Source organism: Camelus ferus, chromosome 1 (assembly GCF_009834535.1).
Source record: "Camelus ferus isolate YT-003-E chromosome 1, BCGSAC_Cfer_1.0, whole genome shotgun sequence".
Taxonomy (NCBI): domain Eukaryota; kingdom Metazoa; phylum Chordata; class Mammalia; order Artiodactyla; family Camelidae; genus Camelus; species Camelus ferus.
The window spans coordinates 71,230,147-71,252,419 of record NC_045696.1 but is presented as its reverse complement, the minus strand read 5'-3'; the positions used below and the strand labels follow the sequence as shown (position 1 = coordinate 71,252,419).

At 44.5% G+C, this 22,273-nt stretch overlaps 2 protein-coding genes across 3 annotated transcripts; both read left to right on the top strand.

Annotated features, from left to right (window-relative positions):
- Positions 1 to 707: 707 nt before the first annotated feature.
- On the top strand, positions 708 to 5,854 carry LOC102509173 (5-hydroxytryptamine receptor 3D). Its single transcript, XM_014557989.2, is given in 10 exon segments — positions 708 to 1,032; positions 2,724 to 2,781; positions 3,259 to 3,345; positions 3,597 to 3,632; positions 3,634 to 3,770; positions 3,973 to 4,035; positions 4,038 to 4,120; positions 4,909 to 5,095; positions 5,217 to 5,492; positions 5,625 to 5,854. Coding segments are annotated over 10 exon segments (1,218 nt in total). The 5' UTR covers positions 708 to 971.
- An 8,789-nt stretch (positions 5,855 to 14,643) lies between these two features.
- On the top strand, positions 14,644 to 20,327 carry HTR3C (5-hydroxytryptamine receptor 3C). Of its 2 annotated transcripts, XM_006183257.2 has the most exons (9): positions 14,644 to 14,710; positions 16,001 to 16,167; positions 16,695 to 16,739; positions 17,186 to 17,295; positions 17,567 to 17,736; positions 18,585 to 18,745; positions 19,225 to 19,429; positions 19,620 to 19,835; positions 19,966 to 20,327. In XM_006183257.2, the coding sequence occupies exons 1-9, from the start codon at positions 14,644 to 14,646 to the stop codon at positions 20,193 to 20,195; spliced, it is 1,371 nt and encodes a 456-aa protein (XP_006183319.1). In that variant the 3' UTR covers positions 20,196 to 20,327. The 2 variants fall into 2 exon arrangements, with proteins under 2 accessions (XP_006183319.1, XP_032339180.1); XM_032483289.1 differs by lacking the exons at positions 14,644 to 14,710; positions 16,695 to 16,739 and having other exon boundaries at positions 15,938 to 16,167.
- Positions 20,328 to 22,273: the final 1,946 nt, after the last annotated feature.

Below are 22,273 nucleotides of genomic sequence, written 5' to 3'. Positions count from 1 at the left end.
CTGGAATTTTACAACATTGTAAAATGATTATAAATTAATAAAAGATGTTAAAAAAAAAAAGAATCAAACAAGAAAATTAATCATAACACTCAAAGGCAAACTCAAATGCCTATAGGGGCCAAGCAGGTAACATAAATGAGGGAAGCCAGTCAGGAATAAGACAATAGTTGGTGACAGAAACTGATGATCTAGATGCTCCATCCAAAGGGTTTAACCACATCTTAGCTTTGGCACAAAGTGTTGTTGTCAAGCAGAAATGTGAGCCAAGAATTGCTTGATCTTCTTTTTCAAGTGAAGCCAGAAACACCGTTTTTATGTGAAATCTCCCAATTTTTAAAATGTTGACAACTAACTATTCTAAAAACACCAAGGGGCCAAAAACAACATGAATTTAAAGGCTGATCACTCATGACCTCACAAGCCAACTTCTACTAAAAACTCTGCCACCTCCCCTCTACCCAACTCCCTCCATCCAGTAGACCTGGGTCCAAATTGCTTTTGACACTCAAAATATCAAAAGTTAAGACTTACCAGTAAGGAAGTCATATTTAAAACCTCAATCTCAAGTTGATTATAAAAAAGAAGGCCATCCCCGGTTTTTCTGAAAGCTGGCAGCAGTACATGTGCCACCTGAAGGTAACAGCAGCCATTGTGTGCTTTTCCTATGGTGCATCATGTGCCAGAGTGACTCTAAAGTATGAGGGGGCCATTAGCACTGCTCCAGCGACCAAATGTTTTTCCTTCCTCCTCTCCAAGCTGATTTGTCAGATTACTTTTGGATACTAGATGCAGGTCTAGTTAAGGTTGGGTAGTCCTCCGTGATATTCCATTGTCATCAGGGATGCTTGTTAGAGACATGGCTCATGCTACCTGACACCTGAATTATTCAAAGCTAGAGCTTGAGGTGTGGCCTGTGGTCTTTTAAGGTCAACATCATCACTAGTTCCCAGAGAAGAGCCAAGGAGAGGAAGATGGAAAGAGGCTGGCTCCGTGGGGAAGGATTCCTTCTCTGCCTCATTTTCTACCTGCTGCTTCAAGGTAAGATGGGACAAGAGCAAGAGCAAAGCAAATATATAACCTCTGGGAAACAGCGAAACCAGGCTAATTTTTATCAGTGACTGGGTGTTCATTAACTCATAACTGACAGTTTTGTAGCTCTTTCTAGGATCCTAACAGTTGGTTGACTCTTCTCTCAAGCTACTTCTCCACCCTCTTCCACCACGCTTCTTTTTCCCTATGTTTTTCTGTTTCCAAGCATAAAATCTATCCCCATGGCTTCTGAGCATCAATTGATGTTGAGAAGAAGAAAATTCTTTCTCAGTTCTCTTAAGCAAAAAAATGCAACAAGAAAAGATGCTAAGTGGAAGGAGGCAGATGAGAAGATCTGCCATGAAAGAGGGAAACTTTTTCAGTCCAGTTTCCAAGTTGAGAGTATTTTTTTGTTCATTATTGAGAATAAGCAATGAGGGATATGACAATATCAGAGGCAGATTAAAACAGACTCTACCAGAAGACGTTACCACATACATTTTCAGTTTCTGCTCCACAAAGTATGGTAAGAAAAGGGTTAGGAATGAGATGGGCATCGAGGAACTCTTTTTAAGATGGTCTCAGTGGTGATGACTCCTGAGTTTTAGAAAAGAACAATCATAGCACATAGCAGAGACATGGTATATACTCATTCAATTGAAAAATCGAGTTCCTTAAGGTCCCACATATTTCTCACTACCTACCTGATTATTTCTCTCATCATTAATTCATGACCATCTATGCCCTGTTCATATAGTGAGAAGGAGAACTGTGATTACAAAATTTGTCACTGACATTCAACCCAGTGGCTCAAGGACAGAGACAAACAATGGAAGGACACGAAATGAAGGGGGAGACATTTGTGATGAGATTGTTGAGAACGTAGCAGGACACTAAAAAATGGTGGTCAGGGCTGATTTTGCATACCCATTTGGACAAGTTTTGCATGGAGAGAGAGAAACAACAGAATTGAGGATGGAGCCCTGGCTCAGCTCACCTCATCAACTTCCACCATTTGCCTGCCAGCCCAGCCCATGCTCCCTGGCCCAGGAAGAAGGAATCCACACGGTTCTCCCATGCCCCCTGTTGTCTCTCTGTGCAGAAACACTCCCCAGGCCCTAGCCCCAGCACTCTTCTCACAGTCTCTGCTCTCTACAGGAACAGGAGACACTTTCACCATCAACTGCTCAGGCTTTGACCAGCACGGGGTGGATCCTGCCACCTTCCAAGCAGTGTTTGACAGAAAGGCCTTCCCTCCAGTCACCAACTTCAGCCTCCCCACTCATGTCAACATCTCCTTCACCCTGTATGCCATCTTGGAAGTAGTAAGTCCTGACCCAACTCTGTAACAGTCTAGTGGTGAGCAGCGGGTCCCCTGGCTGGATTTTGTAAAATTAAGAGCTCAGTCTGTGGGATAGGGAGGCATGACAGGAAATGCTATGATGGCATTGCTGCAGGTAAAATCTGTCCCTTTTTTTCGAATACTCCACAAGAAACATAATCCTGATGGACCCTCATACTGATGCTTTCACTTACACTTCCCATGTACCCTGGATTATATGACTTACATTTTTCAGTGCCTATGATTAAAAATCATAACTGCCACACAGAACTGCTTTGGAAATGAGTAAGAGGTGGGTGGTGGCATTGGAACTGACTTCATAAAGTTAATGATCCTGGATGAAAATTGTTTTTCCAGGATGCACAGCTTCAACTGATGACATCATTCCTGTGGCTGAATATGGTATGAGAGTCCCAGTCTCCCCTTTGCTATGATACTTCTCTTTTTCCACTCCAGGGTCCAATTTGGCAGATTCAAATGGATAAATCTGAGAATACCACAAATTAAACAAGTTCCAACAGAGCCAGACCAATAATGAAAATGCAAAACTTCCTGTTATTCTGCCATTTTAGGAGAGCAGAGATGGGGCATAGGTAGCTGGTGGCATAAACCAAGGTCATGGAAGCCAATATTTAAGTGGCTCCATCCCAGGGAATCCAAAGCCAAACTCCATGTCTCCCTTGAGAGCACTGAGGGAGAAGTGGAAGCAAGTAAAACTTCGTTAGTGACCTTGTGACAGTTGTCACCAGAGAAGGGATGGGAGAGTAAAGAAATGAGTGAAAAAAGGAATATAAAGTGCAGGAGACAGAGGAAGACTAAAACCAGTCCCCTGCCTGCTTTGTCCCACCCCATGGATTCCTCCAGATCTGGTACAACCCATTCATCAGGTGGAACCCAAAGGAATGCGGGGGCATCAGGAAACTCAGCATGGCAGCTGAGAACTTGTGGCTTCCAGATATCTTCATCGAGGAGTTGTGAGTATTGGGGCTGAAAAGAGCAAGGATACCATATGTCCAGGGAAGAGCAATGATGTAACCAGGAGGAGGGGCCACACAAAGACTCCACTAGAAAGGAGCAGCATCTGAAACCCCCAGAACATGGCGATAGGTGGAAGGGGGAGGTCAGACGAGTGGGGCTGGAGCACAGGAATGGGGCGACCTGAGAAAGAAGGTCAGGTCTGATGGGGAACCCACAGTATCCACCTCCCCATCCTTCTCACATACAGCATGGATGTGGATAAGACACCTACAGGTCTCATGGCTTATGTCAACAGTGATGGTCGCATCAAATACAACAAGCCAATGCGGGTGGTCAGCATCTGCAACCTGGACATCTTCTACTTCCCCTTTGATGAACAGAACTGCACGTTCACCTTCAGCTCTTTCATCTACACAGGTGAGGGAAGCTCAAATATAGTGGCCTTCTGAGAGGTAGAGAAAGGGATTTGAGAGAAGAAGACATAAAGCTGGGAACAGAGAGGGAATCCCACTGAAAGGGCTGTGGAAGCTAAGTGGCAAGGACTCCAACAGGCTGGGCAAAGGGGTTGGGAGTATTGGGTGAAGCTGAGTTGTCTGGGTCTCCTTTGCAGTGGAGAATATGGTCCTGGGCATGGATAAGGATGTGCAGGAGATTTTGAAAACATCACAGAACATCATTTGGAGCAAGGGGGAGTGGGTACTTCAGGGTATCCATCAAAGAATGAAGAAGACGGCTATGGGCACCAATGAGTATGACCAAATCATCTTCCATGTGAGCTCAGGGGCCCTGGGTGGGATCTCCTCCTAAGACACCTAGCTATGTCCTCCACTAGAAAGTAAGGGCTCCCACTAGAAAGTAAGCCCTGCAGGGGTAGGGATTGTTTTCCCTTTTTTCACTGATAAACTCCAGCACCTAGAACGGTACCTGGCACTCAGTAAATATTGATGAAATGAATCCTCCCTGAGGAAGAAACAAAGCTCCCATGGCAGTGATTTTTATGAGCACGAGCCTCCCACCACCCAGGGCTGCCAGAAATTTTTGGAGGGCAGCAAGTTTTATGTTTTTTTTTTAAAGAAATGGTGGAAAAGTTATGAAGCATTGACTTAGAGATATTATGATTCCAAATCCTGGTGACCCCAAAACATTTGCTCTATCTTGCTTTCCCTCCCGCTGGTATTAAATGTCCAACAACAAAGTCACTAGTGATTAGACCTTGATGAGGAAAGCAAGCAGAAATACAATGCACACGGTATCTAAGAATCTGGTCCCCCAGTCCTGCTAAGAGCACATTGGTAGGAATAAAAATTTCAGCAGAGAAAGTTGCCACTTTGGGCCAATTAAGAATGAGATACATTTCAGTGGTAAGCTGCATGGTGGACTCAAACCCTGGAAGGGCAGTGTGCTGATTAAGATGACTTTGCTGGAGAAGCAGGACAGTGAACGGGACTTGAGGTAACATTTCCTGACTAGAAAGCTTGGTCTGGGACAGCTCTCAACTCTCGTTCTTAACTGGCTTGGCAGCCTCCCAGCCTACTCCTCACTTGTCCCCCCGCCACCAGGTGGCCATCAGGCGCAGGCCCAGACTCTACGTCATCAACCTTCTGGTGCCCAGCAGTTTTCTGATGGCCATCGATGCCCTCAGCTTCTTCCTGCCGGCAGAAAGCGGGAACCGTGCCCCATTCAAGATGACCCTTCTGCTGGGCTACAACGTCTTCCTGCTCATGATGAATGACTTACTCCCGGCCAGTGGCACCCCACTCATCAGTATGTCACCTCCCTCCATCAGGAAAATAAAAGCAAGGTGGGGGTGTGATGGGGGAGGGACAAGTGAAACCAGGTCAAATTGAAAAGGGCCCTCTGGGGAAAGAGGAAACAAAAAGTCTTGGGAGGTGTCTCTGGCCCTCATACAGGCCTGCCTTCCCTCCAGGTGTCTACTTTGCCCTGTGTCTGTCGCTGATGGTGGTCAGCCTGCTGGAGACCATCTTCATCACCTACCTGCTGCACCTGGCCACCACCCAGCCCCCACCCATGCCTCACTGGCTCCATTCCCTGCTTCTGCGCTGCACCAGCCCAAGGAAGTGCTGCCCTGCTGGGCCCCAGAAGGGAAACACCGGCCTGGGCCTCAGCCCCGCCCACCTGCCTGGTGAGGGGACTCAGCATTGCCCATGCCTCCTCTTCCAGCATCTCCACTTCCCTGCTCCGGCCTCCTGTCCTGGCCCCCACAACTTCCCAGCTGACCTTGACAGCCTACAGTCAAGTCTCTGTCTCTCTGCAGGTGTGAAGGAGCCCGTGGAGTTGGTGGGGAAGGTGCCAGGTCCAAAAGAGGCAGAGTTAAATAGGTGCCCTGAGTCAACGAGGGCCCAGCAGGAAGACGAGGCTCAGAAGCAGCACTTGGTCAGCCTGTGGGTACAATTCAGCCGCGTGATGGACACCCTGCTCTTCCGCCTCTACCTGCTCTTCATGGCCACCTCCATCATCACTGTCATCGTCCTCTGGAACACCTAGGCAGATGTCCATTTGTGAGATCCAGGCAAGAGCTCCTCTTGCCTCCACAAACCTCCAGAGAGCCAGGCTCTCATGCCTCTCCAAATCCCACCTTACAACCTTAGCAATCACCTTGTTTTCAATCCAGTCCTTTTGTGCAGTTTCAAACCAAATCTGGATGGTTTCCTATGCCCGCCTGAATCAGATCCTTGAGCCTGCATGCCATCAGCTCCCCTCAGCCCTCCTGTGAGTCCTGCCTGCCTGGCTCCTCAGGATTCAGGTTCCTGGAATGCTTCCTTGATTGAATCTCCTCCAATAAACCCCTTTGCAAAAAGCACTCACTCCTCCCTGCATTATATGATAGTACTAAAAATCTTGGGGTTGAGAGTCTTCTTGCAGAAACTTCTCATTATCAAAGTAAGAAGGATTTTCTTGTTTTTTAAAAGTCTATCAGACAACATGTGAAAGTGCAAAGAGAAGAGAGATGGGGCCAAAATCTATTACCAGGAATTAAAATAGGGATTAACCTCCTAAATCCAGTTATCCTGGATTTAAGCTTCAGAAATTAATAATGTGCCAGAACCAGGCATCTCTTGTTTAAGAGTGAAGCCTTCTTGTCACAGCCTGACATATGACTCACTCATGATTAAGCACTTAGAGTGTTAACATAATCCCAAATTACTGCTAGCTGTCTGTGTTGCAGTTAGAGTTGATCTGCCCTTAATCATGCAAAGAAAAGAACATCAGGCCAAGGGAAGCACATTTGAAAATTGCATCTGCTTTACTTGGGACTGACACAAATGCCCCCATATAAACTGGAAAATCCCCCTTCCTTGCACTTGCCTTATCATTTTGAAAGTCTTTGTCTCTTGGCCCATTATTCCCATTAGCTATTTGGGGGAAGTGGAGGTCCCACTTCCACAAGAGCTGTGGCATGATTTGTTGGACACCCCAGGTTCAGAAAACCATAGATTTGAGAGCAACTTAATCACAAATTGAACACAATCCTTTATTTTTAGCAACCATTTCTTTTCCTTTCTTCAGTGTATTCTACTACTTTCTATCTGAAGCCTAAATTTCCCAGGTCGTAACAGGCTAGGAATAAAAAGAGAGTCACAATATTGTTTACTAAACTATATTTCCCTGGTTCCTTCCCTCTGCTGCTCTTCCTCAAATTCCTTTGACTTCCTCTTGTCATTGTAGACGCCCAAAGGGTGGCAAGGCTGCCAATGTCCACTAGAAGGGCTGTGGCTGGTGGTGGGGGCCTGAAGTCCTACCTGGCTATTTGCTGCAGGAGCTTCTGTGTCCTCAGAGCCCAGGCCACTGCATCTGTATCCTGCAGCACAGATGTTCTCAGCTGTATGCTGAGTCACCAGGCCCAGCTGTTACTTGCTCTTTCCTTGCAGTCTCCTTCTGCTGGACTTGGGCAGGAGTGCACGGGAATCTGGGAGTATTGAGGCGGAAATACCCTGCTAACTCGGCACTACTCCTTTCACCCAGGCTCCTGGTCCTCCAGCTAAACTTGTGTCCCTTAATTCTCCTTTTTTCCCCCTCTGCTTCCCTCCCCCCAGGAAAGTCTTTGGCTCTTCAGTTTCTAAACTCTTGTCAAGCACTCCCCTCACCATCACCAGTCCTCCAGACATGTCTGAGGTCTAGCATCTACACAGTCTAGGCTTAAATCAGGAGCCATGACCTTCACCTAAGTAAATTAGCCTATCTATTATATTATTATTTTGGACATATGTTATTGTTTTGGCAGTTCCTCAACTCACAGCTCTCTACAAAGTGGGCTTTGAGAAAGGACACAGTATAGTAGTAATGAAAGTAACCAAACATTTATTAAGTTATTAATGCGTGTCAGGCACTCCTCTAAGCGCTTTATATGAATAAGCATATTCAACCCTTACAGTAACCCTATGAAGTAAGAACTACAGATCCACAAATCCTTGGAGCCAAATGTGTTTGGGAATTTGGAATTTTTCCAATTTTAAAAAGGTAACAATCATACATGTACTGTATATGACTATCACCCCAAGTAGGGTACACAGTAGCACCCTCTAACACAATACACACGTCTGCAGTGGAATCTGTGAATATTCACACTCGGCAGCAAAAACGAAATTATTGAGTAGTCTCGCATCCGTTCAGGTCAGGTTGTGCCACCAAATAATTTGTGAAAAATCATTTGGCTTTCAAAGCTCTTTAGGTTTTAGAACTGTGGTTTTGTATTACTTTCCACATTTATATATTCAAATAAATGAGATGAAATAAATTAAGCACAGAGAGGTGCAGTGACAGCCACTGAGCTGTTTCCCAAGTTTCCAGAGCTAGTCAGCTGACTAAGCTGCAGTTTGAACCAAGGCAGCTGGCTCTGGACATGGGACTCAGCCTCTGCTGCACGGCCCTCCGGACTGAGGAGGAGAACCAGACAAGTTCTCCAAGAGTGCCATGTAGAAACACCAATTCCAGTTCAAGTCTTCATCCACTAACATTGCAGGAATTACAACAGGAAGAACAAGTCCCTGACCAGGGTCCCTAAGACAAACTTTCTTTTCCATTTTCCTTTACTGCCTCCCTCAGTCTTTTCTATTCCTCACCCCTTCCCTCCCACCTTCATCATATCATAACACCCAAGTTCACCCGCTGCACTTCCTCCACTGCTTTCTGGGGTATGTACTTCCCCAAATCTGATCTGGGCAATCACTCTTTCCTCTGTATTCTCTGTGGATTTAGCTTTTTTGCTGCTGATATCTGTTGCCAGATACTTTGGATGTTCTTCTCCTGTGCCCTATCCTGAAGAAGTCACCTCACCTGGAATCTCACCCTTGACTTTGCAGAGTAGCTCATTTACCCAGATTTTGATAAGTTCCAAAATTGTATAAGATCCGTTTGCATCATTTTGTTGCTTCTGCCCATCTTCATGGTACATATTTCTCATTTATTTTCTTCACATTTTTTCAATAGAGGTACCAGGGATTGAACCCAGGATCTCGTGCATGCTAAGCATGCGCTCTACCACTGAGCTAAATCTGCCCCCTCAAATTTTTTTCATTACATAGTTTTATGTTTTATTTGAATAGAATACATGCACTTTATCTTTTTTGACCTATGGATTAAGATGCTCTATCTCCTTTTAGTAAGAGAAGGCATGATATAATTATGGTGATTTTATTTTTTCCAAAAGCAAAATCTGAACCCGTGATCTTAACACACAATAGAGAATCATAGAGAACCTCTGAAATCAGAGAGCTCCCAGAAAATTAACAAATGTGATTGTTGTCTTTCTGTTCCATCTATAACAGAATCATATGACAAGCACACTTTGTGCTAATGACTTTCCCCTTGTTACGTGGCAAGCCCCTGAAAGGCTTTGGCTTTGCAAGGTAATTTATGACCTCGTTAGGAAAATCTGCTGACAGGCAACTGGTCCTGCCTGGGCCATCTTGCATTTGATGGTCTGTTTCTGCCAACAGCTCCTCACTTTGTCCATTCATCTGCAGTGCTACCCTGTGGTTCTTGCACACATTTTTGTTCACTTTCTTTTTCTCTAAACCATTATAAGCAGCATTTCTCCATGTTTTCTACATGATTTTGGGGGGGGTCCATATTAACCCAACATTAAAATGTATTATCTCATTACCATCTGTGCCTCTCTCTCCTCTTCCTGCAGACCCATACTAGGATGTGAAGCCACAGACTTCATTTCAAGCCTATCATTTTCCTCCTCTACAATTTATGATTCTCCCTTCAATAAACTGTATTTGGTCATTCACCAGCACTGGTTCTTCTATATAGCAGGGAAAAAATAGTATAATATAGAGACTTTGGGATCTGACAGCAGTGGGTTCTAATTTGACTCCATTACTTGCTAGCTGGGCAAACTTGTACAAGTGGCTTAACCTTACAAGTTTACATTTCTTCATTTGTGAAATGGAGCCAATAACACAGATTAAATACTTTTTAATATGCATTAAAAAACATTTATAGGTTTACAGAAACTAGAAAGTCCAATGTGACACACTAGACAGCATCTTTTTGTCATGCAGACTGACCCCCAGAGTGCAAAATCGATTTCTAGTGGGGAGGCACTAGACATGAAGAATTATAGACTTTCTAGCACAACCTCCATTTTTCAGATGAGAAAAATGAAGTGGAGAAAAGTGAAGTGGTAAGTATGGTGTCACACTTCCAGAGAGTCCAGGCCTGTGAAAGCGGCAGCCAGAGGTGAGTGGTTGTCCTAGGCTCTTTTCCCAGGTACCTCTGGGGAGTCCCAGGACCCTCCCTCTCTTCTGCTCCAGGCACCCTAGCCAGTGACCCACCCTGCAGTCTGGACGTTTTGGCTGCCTCCAGGCTCCTAGATTCTTAGCTCTGGCCAGTAGCCTCTGTATGTGATTGCCAATCATCAGGGCTGCAAAACAATGGCCCTCACTTACCCTCCCTCTTCCACCAGCTAATTCTGCCCTTGCCAGATTATAGCTATATTCCCAAATCTGATCCCTCAGGGTCCCAGATGAATGGGGCCACCAGAGGGCCATGCAGTGAGATCCCCCTTGGAATAAGCAACAGTGAAAAGTGTTGGCATCTGACTTGCAAAACTACAGCTCCTATTCCCCTGTTTGCCTTCAGATCCAAACATGGTCTAGGTCCAAGGGTTTCACTTGTGGAAACCTAGGAGCCTAATAATCTAGTTCACAAGACTTCCCAGCTATGGAGTAATGAAAAGAGCAAGAAAGAACAATGGAACCAGACTGGCCTGGGTTTGAATCTGGATTCTACAAATTTCCACCTGGGTGGACACTGACCAAGATTTTTTTACCTCTCTGCACCTCAGTTTTCTAATCTGTAAAATGGGAGTAATAGTGCTGCCCTTTCAAAGCAGTTGTAAGGATATGAATACTGTAAGTAAAGTACATAACAGAGCATAGAGCATGCGGCACGAACTTCATAAATGGTAGCTCTGGTTAGGCCATTCTAAGCCTAGCCTTCTTGCAAACTTAGAGGCAGCAATCAGAAATAAAAGGCTGGGCCCTGGCTCCAGCCCTCTGGATTCCACCTGCTGCAGACTGTTTTGTTTCTGCCAACCCCCAGCTCTACCAAACTGTACCCAAGGTGGAGGCCCACACCTCAGCAACACCAGGGGAACAACAGGTAACTTCTCTGATCTGGCCTCAGGACTCCCATGAGGATCTCAGTCACCTTTCTTACCTCTGCCAAAGGTGCCTGCGTCTCTCACCCCATCATAATGAACTGACAGGCCAGGTATTTCATTAACATTTTCTGAGCATCTTTTCATGCCTATTGGCCATCTGTATATCTTCTTTGGAAAAATGTCTATTTAGGATTTCTGCTCATTTTTAATCAGGTTGTTTGGTTTTTTTGATATTGAGTTGTATGAGCTGTTTATATATTTTGCACATTAAACTCTTATTGCTGATCATCAGAGAAATGCAAATCAAAACCACTATGAAACATCACCTTACATCTGTCTGAATGGCTGTCATCAAAAAGTCTACAAATAACAAGTATTGGTGAGGATGTGGAAAAAAGGGAACCCTAGTACACCAGTTGGTAAGAATGTAAATTGGTGCAGCCACTATGGAAGACAGTATGGAGATTTCTCAAAATATTAAGAATAGAACTACAATATGATCCAGCAATTCAACGCAAGAGTATATATCTGAAGAAAATGAAAACACAAATTTGAAATGATATATGCACCCCAATGTTCATAGCAGCATTATTTACAATAACCAAGATATGAAAAGCAACCTAAGTGTCCATCAACAAATGAATAAAGATGTGAGATATATCTATGTATGTATAGGAATACTATTATAATACTATATATAATATATATAGTGGAATAATACTCAGACACAAAAAAGAATGAAATTCTGCCATTTGCAACAACATGGATAGACCTAGAGGGTATGATATTTAGTGAAATAAGTCAGACAGAGAAAGACAAATACTGTATGTTATCATTTACATGTGGAATCTAGAAAATAAAACAAATGAATGAATATAACAAAACAGAAACAGACTCACAGATACAGAGAACAAACTAATGGTTACCAGTGGGTACAGGGAAGGAGGGAGGGGCAACACAAGGATAGGGGATTAAGAGGTACAAACTACTATGTGTAAAATAAATAAGCTATGAGGACATATATTATACAGCACAGGGAATACAGCCAATATTTTATATTTTAAATGGAGTATAATCTATCGAAACACTGAATTACTATGTTGTATACCTGAAGCTAATATTGTAAATCAACTACCTTTCAATTTTAAAAGCATTTATTGACTACTTATTCCTATATGCCACACACTGGAGAGGGCCAAAAAAAAAAAAAAAGATATGCTTCCTGCTCTCCATGAAGTTACAGAGCAGGAGGGGAGATACACATGTAAAGAGATGTTTCCAGTTTAAGGGTCACAACAGTATTCAGGCGTATGTGTGTGTGCGTGAGAGAGAGAGGAGAGGGAGAGATTGAGGAGGAAGGCTTCACTGAATGCTTAAGTTGCACTGAGTCCTTAAGAATTTATTAGTGGGACAAGAGAACAATAGCAGAAGGAAGGTGTATTTTAGGTCACAAGAATGTGGAGGCGTAAAATCACACATTGAGTGGGTGCTATTTAATAGGCAGTGTTTCTGTGTAGCCCAAGATCCACCTGCATGAGAATCAGCTGTGGATCCAGTTTAAAACATAAATTCCTGAGTACTATGCCTGCAATTCTGATCTGGGGTTGAGATTCTGATTTAGGGCCACAGTGGTGAGAGTAAGGCAATTAGGTAATTCTGATACATATTAAAGATAAGAACAACTCTTTTATAACATAAAATCCAAGACAAAAATGATGGAGAGCTAGATGGCCCTTCAGCCAGGGAGTCCTTTACATCATGCTAAGGAGAGAGATTTCATCCTACAGGCCAGTAGTTCTCTCAGTGTGATCCCAGGATGAGTAGCTAAAGCAGCACCTGAGAAACTTGTTGGAAATTCTGTCTCAGCAACCTTAACAAAGCTGCTATAGACAATAGGAGTGATTGAAATATTTTATATATAAGAAGGATATGGTCAGATCTGCATTTCAAATTACACCGGCTGCACAGTGGAGGATGATTTAGAAACGCAGACTAGGAGTGAGACCACTAAGGAGGTGACCAGGTGTGAAGCCTGAGGGCTTTGATGGTACCGCAGTTTCCAGAGATTCTTCACCTCGGCTCTCTACCCTCCCAGGAAGGCTTGCTCATGGTGCACGGGGCCATCCTCCAAAACAAGAGGCAGCTAGAGGATGATGAAAATGCTTTTCCAGGTTAGGATGCCCATGGCTTCACTGCAACTAACATTTAGGAAACCCCAGGGGAATGCAAAGGTGTCTAGAAACGCCCACACCCAAGCAGTGGTATCCTCCAATAGATCCAAGACTGCCCCCCAAACATGAAGGGCTCGGAAACCCAGCCGTGTCCTCAGCACTATCACCTCTGTCTCATGGCAGCTAAATGTACTGCTGAGTCCAATCAGGACTTAGGTCCCATTTTTCAGCCAACTTTGATAAAAACAAGATATACATCAACCACTTTCAGCAGGGCTTAAAGTTAACTCTCCTTTCCTCGATCTAAGGCCTGGGAGCCTGGTCTACCACTGGAACTCAAGCATCCCTTGAAAGTCCTTCACTCTTAGCCAGTCCAGGAGTCCAGTGCCCCGTGGGTGTGTCCATGTGGAGACAGACACAGCAGTACTTTGGCCCTGCATGACATGATGGCCCAATCCTTTGGCCAAGTTTCCAAAGAAGAGAACTGACTTACAGAGCTGGTGAGGCTGAAGGACTGCAGATATTTCAAACTTCAGACAGATGATATTGCAACCCTCTGTCCTGGAATTTCCCTCTCTGCGCCCCTAAGTCATCCCTGCCTTCCCTAGCAGTTTCTACTTTGGGCTGTCACGATCTTCCATCCTGAACAAAGTTTCTTTTGTATTCTAGGTCTGACTCTTCACCCTTTATGCAAGAAAAAAAATTTCCAAGTCTTTCTGGAAATGTAACTAAGATACTTAATATAACAATGCTCCAATTCATTCATTTGGTCCAATTGCGTTTTTTATAGAGATGTGACATAAGACATAATATTGACTCAGGCTACTAATACTGATGTTAGCTGAGATTTCTAGTTTGTGATAATGTATGACACTATTGACCACACAAAGGTTTTAAAAACAGATCTGCTATATTAATTTAATGGCTTCTATTATCATGTAATCAATGCATAGAGTAAAAAAATGTATGGAGAACATTAGTTTGGGGAAGAATGAATCAGGGAGGCAGAAAGATTGGACAGAGGAAATCCAGCTAGGGGCTACTGGAAAAAATATAAACAATAGATGATGAAGCTATGAATCAAGATTTATAATTTGATATTTGCAATTTGTACATAACCAAATCACTAAATATTGTCACTTTTCCAAATTTGCAGATTCCCTGGCCTTAGAGAAATAATAATTCTTATTTCCCCAGCCCACATGCTCTCATTAAGGCAAGTTATTTTGTTAGTGATCTAAGCACAGAGCTGCCAAACAGGATGCTTCTCCCTTAGTCTTGGCCTGACTTCCTCCCCTCCTGGAGCCCAGAAAGCACACCTGGACAGGGTCAGAGCAGGACACTACTGTGATCTCTCTGGCCACAGCCTCTCACCAGAGTGTGGTCACCTGTCATGAGCAGTATTCAAAACCAGGAACCAAGGTGTGGTCTGAGCTCCTTTAAGCTCCAGGATTTGGGGGTGAGTTGCAAGAGGAGTCCAGAAGAAGAGGATGGAAGGGGGGTGGCCCTCTAGGGGGGGATTTCTCCTCTGCCTCACTGTCAGCCTTCTGCTTCAAGGTAAGATGGGGAGAGAACGGGGAAGACCAGAGTGTGGTTCTGAAGGATGTCTAGGAACTTCCTTCTAGCACTTGAAGGACATTCAGAATTAACATGTTAAAGATTTCCTTCATAATGTCAGCGGCTTGGTTTCCTTTTGGTAACAGGTAGAAAGACATTACACTGCTCAGGACACACAGTGCTCCTCCATCCCAGCCTGCATATGGATCTACCAAGCTGTCCCATTTTACTGCCTAATTCTACCTTTTACTGACCTCCAATGCCCTTTTCACCATACCCTCATCCCACCCTCCCAGTCTCTTTTTCCTTTGATATGGTGTTATGAAAAGAGTAGCCACTCATCTTCTGATTAGATACATGACTTGAAATACACCCTGAAGGAAGAAGTAAAATATTAAGGAAGGTGGGAATCAATCTGAGGTAGGAGAGAGTGGATACTTTGCCTCCCTGAGGGAATATTTGTCCCCAGTCTGGGTACATACCTTAAACATTAAGAGAAGACATGGAGACACAGAGGAATAGGCAGAGGAAAAGATAACACAAAAATGGAAACAGGGCAAAGATTCCGCCCACATACTACCCAGATGGCTCCCTCACCGTGGCCGGGAAAAACAGCCACATAGGGCTTACTGTGTGATTGGCATATGGTACATGCTCAGTGATAGCGCCTAATGATCCCAGTGCTGAAATAAACCCTGAGATACCTGAGGTCACTACATCTGTGAAGGGCAAAATAAACACATAGCATCCATTGAGAATAGCTACTACGTTTCCTATGTTTACCTAGTAAGTGCAGTTGCAGTATCTCTATCTTCTTGATAAATCAGCTCTTGCCTTGGATAAACAGAAGTCCCAGAAAATGAGGAGGAGAAATCATTAAAGCAGATTTCTCAGTGACCTTGATCACAAGTTCCAGGACAGTGCTAAGCAGTGCTACTAGGTGGGTGGACCCAAGAAACTTTGATGGGTACACCATAGGCCTCTTTGAAGGGGCTGGCACTGCACCAAGGACAAGTTTGCATACAGATTTCAGCAGGTTTTGCATGAGGATGAACAATGTGAATGAGAATAGGGTACTGACTCAGCTCACCACATCAGCTTCCACCATTTGCCTCCCAGACCAGCCCATCCTCTCTGGCCCTGGCAGGAAGGGCTTTGGCCTTGGGGTGTCTTGGCCCAGGAAGGAGGGCTCACCTACCCTCACCCAGTGTGTCCTCTGTTTTTTCTCTCTGCAGAGAGGCTCCAGCCCTGGCAATAGGCCCTCTCTTATGAGGTCTCTGCTCTCTACAGGAACAGGAGACACTTTCACCATCAACTGCTCAGGCTTTGACCAGCATGGGGTGGATCCTGCCACCTTCCAAGCAGTGTTTGACAGAAAGGCTTTCCGTCCAGTCACCAACCTCAGCCTCCCGACTCAAGTCAACATCTCCTTCACCCTGTCTGCCATCCTGGAAGTGGTGAGACCTGGTTCCCACTTTCTATCCCTTCTAAAGGGGAATAAAGATCCTCTGCCCTGTTGACCCAACATTGTGCTGGTCCAGTGGTGAACAATAGGTATTCTGAATAGCGTTTGTATCAATTAGAGGGTTTCTTATGGGATGAGGAGACAGAAGAATGCTGCAGTGACATTTTTTAGGAAGGATTTATCCTTGAGTCCTGACCTTTCTGGAATGCTCCAGAAAGAAGTGGTCTATATGTCAATTAAAACCTGAATTGTCCCTAGATACAAGAGGAGACAAGGAAAGAAAAGACAGTCCAGCAACTAGAACTATGCATGGTTCAATAATAATAATATGTGGGGGGAGGGTATAGCTCAAGTGGTAGAGGGCATGCTTAGCATGCATGAGGTCCTGGGTTCAATCCCCATTACCTCCTCTAAGAATAAATAAATAAACCTAATTACTTCCCCCACCAAAAAAAAAAATGTGGTGGGCATGGGTCAAGTCTTTGCAATAATAATTCTGGACAGGAATTTCTTTACCAGGACATACACCGCCAGCTTCTGACATCATTCCTGTGGATTACTATGGTAAGGCAGACTCAACTCTCCCTTTCCCACTTCCAATTATAAGTTTAAATTTGAGGTGTGACTTGAAGGTTTTCCAGACCTCTACCCAATGTATAAATCTTTCTGGGACCAAATAACTCCATCTAAAACACAAATCTCCCTGGGCAGTTTAGGAAGGCAGAAATGGTGACCCAAAAAAATGGCCAAGTGGTTGTGGGCCAATGTAGTGGTATGTTCCTGATACAAGTGGCTTTTGGCTCTAGTTAAAGTCTGCCTAGAAAAAAGGAATTAAGGCATGCTTTGCCAATGACACCTGACTAATAAAGTAGGGGAGATAGACTGTGGTCATGAGGGACACCAAAAGGAGTAAGAGGATCAAAGTTTAAAGAAGAAAGTGAAAGGCAGGAGGGGCTCACTGGACAAGTTCCATCATCACTCACCTCTGCTTCCCACCACCCTGGCTGCAGACATGGGACAATCCTTTCATCAGCTGGAACCCAGAAGAGTGTGTTGGCAGCCATAAGGTCACCGTGTTAGCTGAGAACCTGTGGCTCCCAGACATCCTCATCATGGAATCGTGCGTACCTGGGCCAGGGAAAGCCAGCACCAAGCCCATCTCCTAGAACAGCTGAGGGTCAGTGCAGGGCACCAGGACACCAACAGATTCGGACAGGAATGCAGTCTCAATTAGTTGACTCCCACAAAACACTATGAGCAGAAGAGAAAAGATAGAGTGACATTAGAGAAAGAGCCCAAAAGGTGAGCACAGCAGGGGAAGACCTGGGAAGGGAGTCAAAAGCTGATCAAGGCACTCACTGCACCCACCTCTCCCTCCCTCTTATAAGCAGCATGGATGTGGATGGGGCACCTGCAGGTCTCATCGCATATGTCAGCAGCGGAGGTCAAATACAGTACGACAGGCCCGTGAAGGTGACAAGCATCTGTAACCTGGACATCTTCTACTTCCCTTTTGACCAACAGAACTGCACGCTCACCTTCAGGTCCTTCCTCTACACAGGTGAGCAAGACACCATGGTTTTGGTAGCCATTTAAGGTTCAGGGGAAGATATTTAAGTGATGTAGGAAGGTTTTAGATCAGTGTTTCTCGACTCTGGCTGTCCACTAAAGCATTTTAAAAAAATACCAGCAAGTATACATTATCCCAGAGATTCCAACTTAATTGTTCCAGATGGGGCTCAGGTACTATGAAGTTTCACTGTCTCCCCAGGTGATGTTAATGTGCAGACAGGGTTAAGAACTACTGCTTTAATTCTCCTTGATAAAGTTTTAAAAAATAAACAAAACCCACTGCTTTAGATCTTAGAGGGCCTTTGTACCAAATGAGGCCCACCTAACCCTGAGCTGCAGCAGCTCTGTTAACTTTTACCTCAAACCTTTTAACATTAATAGCTAACACACTTACACCAGGAATTAATGTAACTGAATGTCACCAGGTGTCCTGTGTTAGATTTGGATAAATTAATCATTATAATGGGCATGTATGTAATTATAAAAATATAGGGTTGTTCAAGATTCATTCCACTAAAACAACATCATAGAATTGGGGAACTGAGAAGAAACACAGGAATGACTCCAAAGGTTCTTGACCCATGTTTGAGTCATATCTAATTTTCCCATAACAAGTTTGACACCCCTTGTTTCCAACAACAAAACCACCCCAAGGCTGCAGCCCATACGTATATGAATTGCTGGTCCTGTGACTCACTCCTGAGAAAACCTGGATGCCCTGCCTTAAAAGAACAGAGAGGAGAATTGATGGAAGGAGCTCAGTGGGAGAGGAATCAAATCTTGTGGGCAGGAGACTGGAGGGCACTTCTGCACTGAGCTGCCCGGCCTCCCTTGCAGTGGACAGCATGCTCCTGGGCATGGCCCAGGAACTGTGGATGATAACAGACATGTCTCGTAACGTCATTCAGACCCAGGGGGAGTGGGAGCTCCTGGACATCAAAAAGGCTACCCCCAAGATGTTGATGGGCAGAAGTCTATATGACCAGATCACGTTCTATGTAAGTCCAGGGGCCCTGTTTGACTTCTGAGCCCAGTTTCTCTGTGATTCTCCTCTTGGTCTAAGGCACTTTGGGATATAAAAATAGTTCCAGGGGGTTAAGCACCTGCTCTTCACTCTACCCTCTACCCCAACTGCCCTGAAGAAGGATCCCCAGGGCCTCTGCCCAGCAGAGAGGAGGAACAGCTGGGCTGTCGTAAGAATGGAGCAGCCAGTTGCCCAATGATCCAAAGGGCCTTATTTGCCCCTAAAAGGCTACAATCATGTTCCCAGCAGGTAGGACACAAGGGAAATTTTGACAACAAAATTGGGGCACGTCTGTAGAGGGCACAGTTAAATGCATCTGTTACCCAAAGAGATCTTCCCATGGCCAACCTAACTGCACACCAGCAAGGGTTGGATCATCAAATACACAGCTGAGCCCTCTGGCACATTCTTGAGCCTATTTGCCACATTCTCCACACCTCTCCTCCCCACCAGGTGGCCATCAGGCGCAGGCCCAGACTCTACGTCATCAACCTTCTGTTGCCCAGTAGTTTTCTGATGGCCATTGACTCCCTCAGCTTCTTCCTGCCGGCAGAAAGCGAGAACCGTGCCCCATTCAAGATAACCCTTCTGCTGGGCTACAACGTCTTCCTGCTCATGATGAATGACTTACTCCCGGCCAGTGGCACCCCACTCATCAGTATGGCCCCTCCCACTTTCCAGGGAAGCAAAGGCAGAAGGAGACATGGTGGGAGGAGAGTAGCAGGAGAACCACTGCCTCTCCACTGAGGGAATGGGTCCTGAAGAAAGTTTGCATTTGGGGAAAGAAGCTTCAAAAAAAGTGTCCAGAGGAATCTGCCCTGGGTTATTTAAATTTGCTTTGCCCTCAGGTGTCTACTTTGCCCTGTGTCTGTCGCTGATGGTGGTCAGCCTGCTGGAGACCATCTTCATCACCTACCTGCTGCACCTGGCCACCACCCAGCCCCCACCCATGCCTCACTGGCTCCATTCCCTACTTCTGCGCTGCACCAGCCCAAGGAAGTGCTGCCCTGCTGGGCCCCAGAAGGGAAACACCGGCCTGGGCCTCAGCCCCGCCCACCTGCCTGGTGAGGGGACTCAGCATTGCCCATGCCTCCTCTTCCAGCATCTCCACTTCCCTGCTCCGGCCTCCTGCCCTGGCCCCCACAACTTCCCAGCTGAACTTGACAGCCCACAGCTGAGTCTGTCTCTCTGCAGGTGTGAAGGAGCCCGTGGAGTTGGTGGGGAAGGTGCCAGGTCCGAAAGAGGCAGAGTTAAATGGGTGCCCTGGGTCAACGAGGGCCCAGCAGGAAGACGAGGCTCAGAAGCAGCACTTGGTCAGCCTGTGGGTGCAGTTCAGCCGTGTGATGGACACCCTGCTCTTCCACCTCTACCTGCTCTTCATGGCCACCTCCATGACTACCGTCATCATCCTCTGGAACACCTAGACAGACATCCACATCCACCTCCTCCTATAAACCATAACTTGAAGTTTCTTGTGGTCTTAGAGCCAGCCAGACCCAGGCCCCTTTCCTAATCTTAGCCACTTATCCCCAGTGACTACCATGTCCCCTTCTATATTCCCAAACCACCAACAGCCCTACCGAGTAGGTTTAGAACAGCCTTAGACAACCCCCTGACTTCTCATATGCCACAGTCTCCAATCCCACACACTTTCAGTGTTCCTGTGCCACACCTAACTTCTGACCCCCTTACCAATGAAGGTCAGGGTCAGTGGAGTCTCTCCCTGATTTACTGACCCAATAAACAACTTTCCAGGAAGCACAGTCTCCTCAGTACATTTCTTATAGCTCCGCAAACACTGTGTGAGGAGTCCTCTTGCAGAAGCTTTGATACTTCACTCTAAATATGTGTAATCTGATCTGACTTTAAGACTCTCAGATACTTTCACAGTTTTAAAAGAATGAAAAGGTGAAGTCTCATTTGCAAGAAATGAGAGTACTATAAAATACTTACAGTTGAAAAATGTTCCTTTCATCAACCATTTCCATTTCACTTGGTGTCATTTTTCATTCAGTTTCTTCTGATTTCACAAAATCAGAGAGGACCTTCTGAATATACATACTTGGGGGAGGGCCAGGAAGAGGAGTTAAGGGCCTCAATTAAAGGATTCCAGTTAAATAGACATATAGCCACACAATGGAATGCTTTGTAGTCATTTAAAGAGAGAATGTAGTCTATGTCAAAACCATGGAAAGAGGTCCATAATATTTAAAGTGGAGAAAACAAGTTATAAAACTGTATATATACATAATTTCTGTTTGAAAAAGTAGAGTGCTAGCTGGTGGGGATGTAGTTTGGTGCAGCCATTATGGAAAACAGTATGGAGATTCCTCAAAAAACTAAAAATAGACTTACCATATGATCCAGCAATCCCACTTCTGGGTACGCATTCAAAGAGAACTCTAATTCAAAAAGATACATGCACCCCAATGTTCATAGTAGCACTATATAAAATAGCCAAGACATGGAAGCAACCTAAATGTCCATCTACAGATGACTGGATAAAGAAGCTGTGGTACATATATACAATGGAAGAGTACTCAGCCATAAAAAAGAATAAAATAATGCCCTTCACAGCAATATGGATGGACCGGGAGATTGTCATTCTAAGTGAACTAAGCCAGAAAAAGAAAGAAAAATACTGTAGGATATCACTTACATGCGGAATCTAAAAAAATGACTCAAATGAACTTAATTACAAAACAGAAACAGACTCATAGACATAGAGAACAAACTTACGGTTACAAAGGGGTAAAGGAGGTGAGAAGGGATAAATTGGGAGTTCGAGATTTGCAGATACCAACTACTATATATAAACTAGATAAATGAGAAATTTATATTGTATAGCACAGAGAGCTATTTTCAATATCTTGTGTAACTTATAATGAAAAAGAATATGAAAATGAATATATATGTGAATGTATGACTGAAACATTATACTGTACACCAGAAATTGTACAACACTGTAAAATGACTATACTTCAGTAAAAAAGAATGCAAGTTTAAAAAATGGAAAAAAAAGAGAGACAGAGAAATTGAAACGGGATGTGAAAGAATACCAAAGACAAATATCTGAACTATGTTTCAACTAGATGAACAGATTTCAGGGACTTATTTACATTTCTGTCTTCCCTAAGAGAACGTGCTTTTGTAAAGGTTAGGTACAATGTCTCATCCATTTTTACAACTCTGTATACGGTACTATGCCTAAACAGACTTGTTGAATGATTAAATATATGAATGAGTGTCAGCCAACCAAGAATCAGTATTTACTAGCTCTAGCTATAATCCGTTTATCCCATTCTGGTATATTTTATTTCATTTTTCCTTAACTTATGTGGGAAATTAGCAGCCTATTTTTACATGTCAACTTTCTTTGAGTTCTTAGAGACATTCCTCACACGCTGGTGAAGGCATTTCTGCTTGTGGATTCTCTTATGATTCCTTCTTTGCATTACTTGGAACATATTTCTCACTCAGAAACTTGACCTTGACTTTTGTC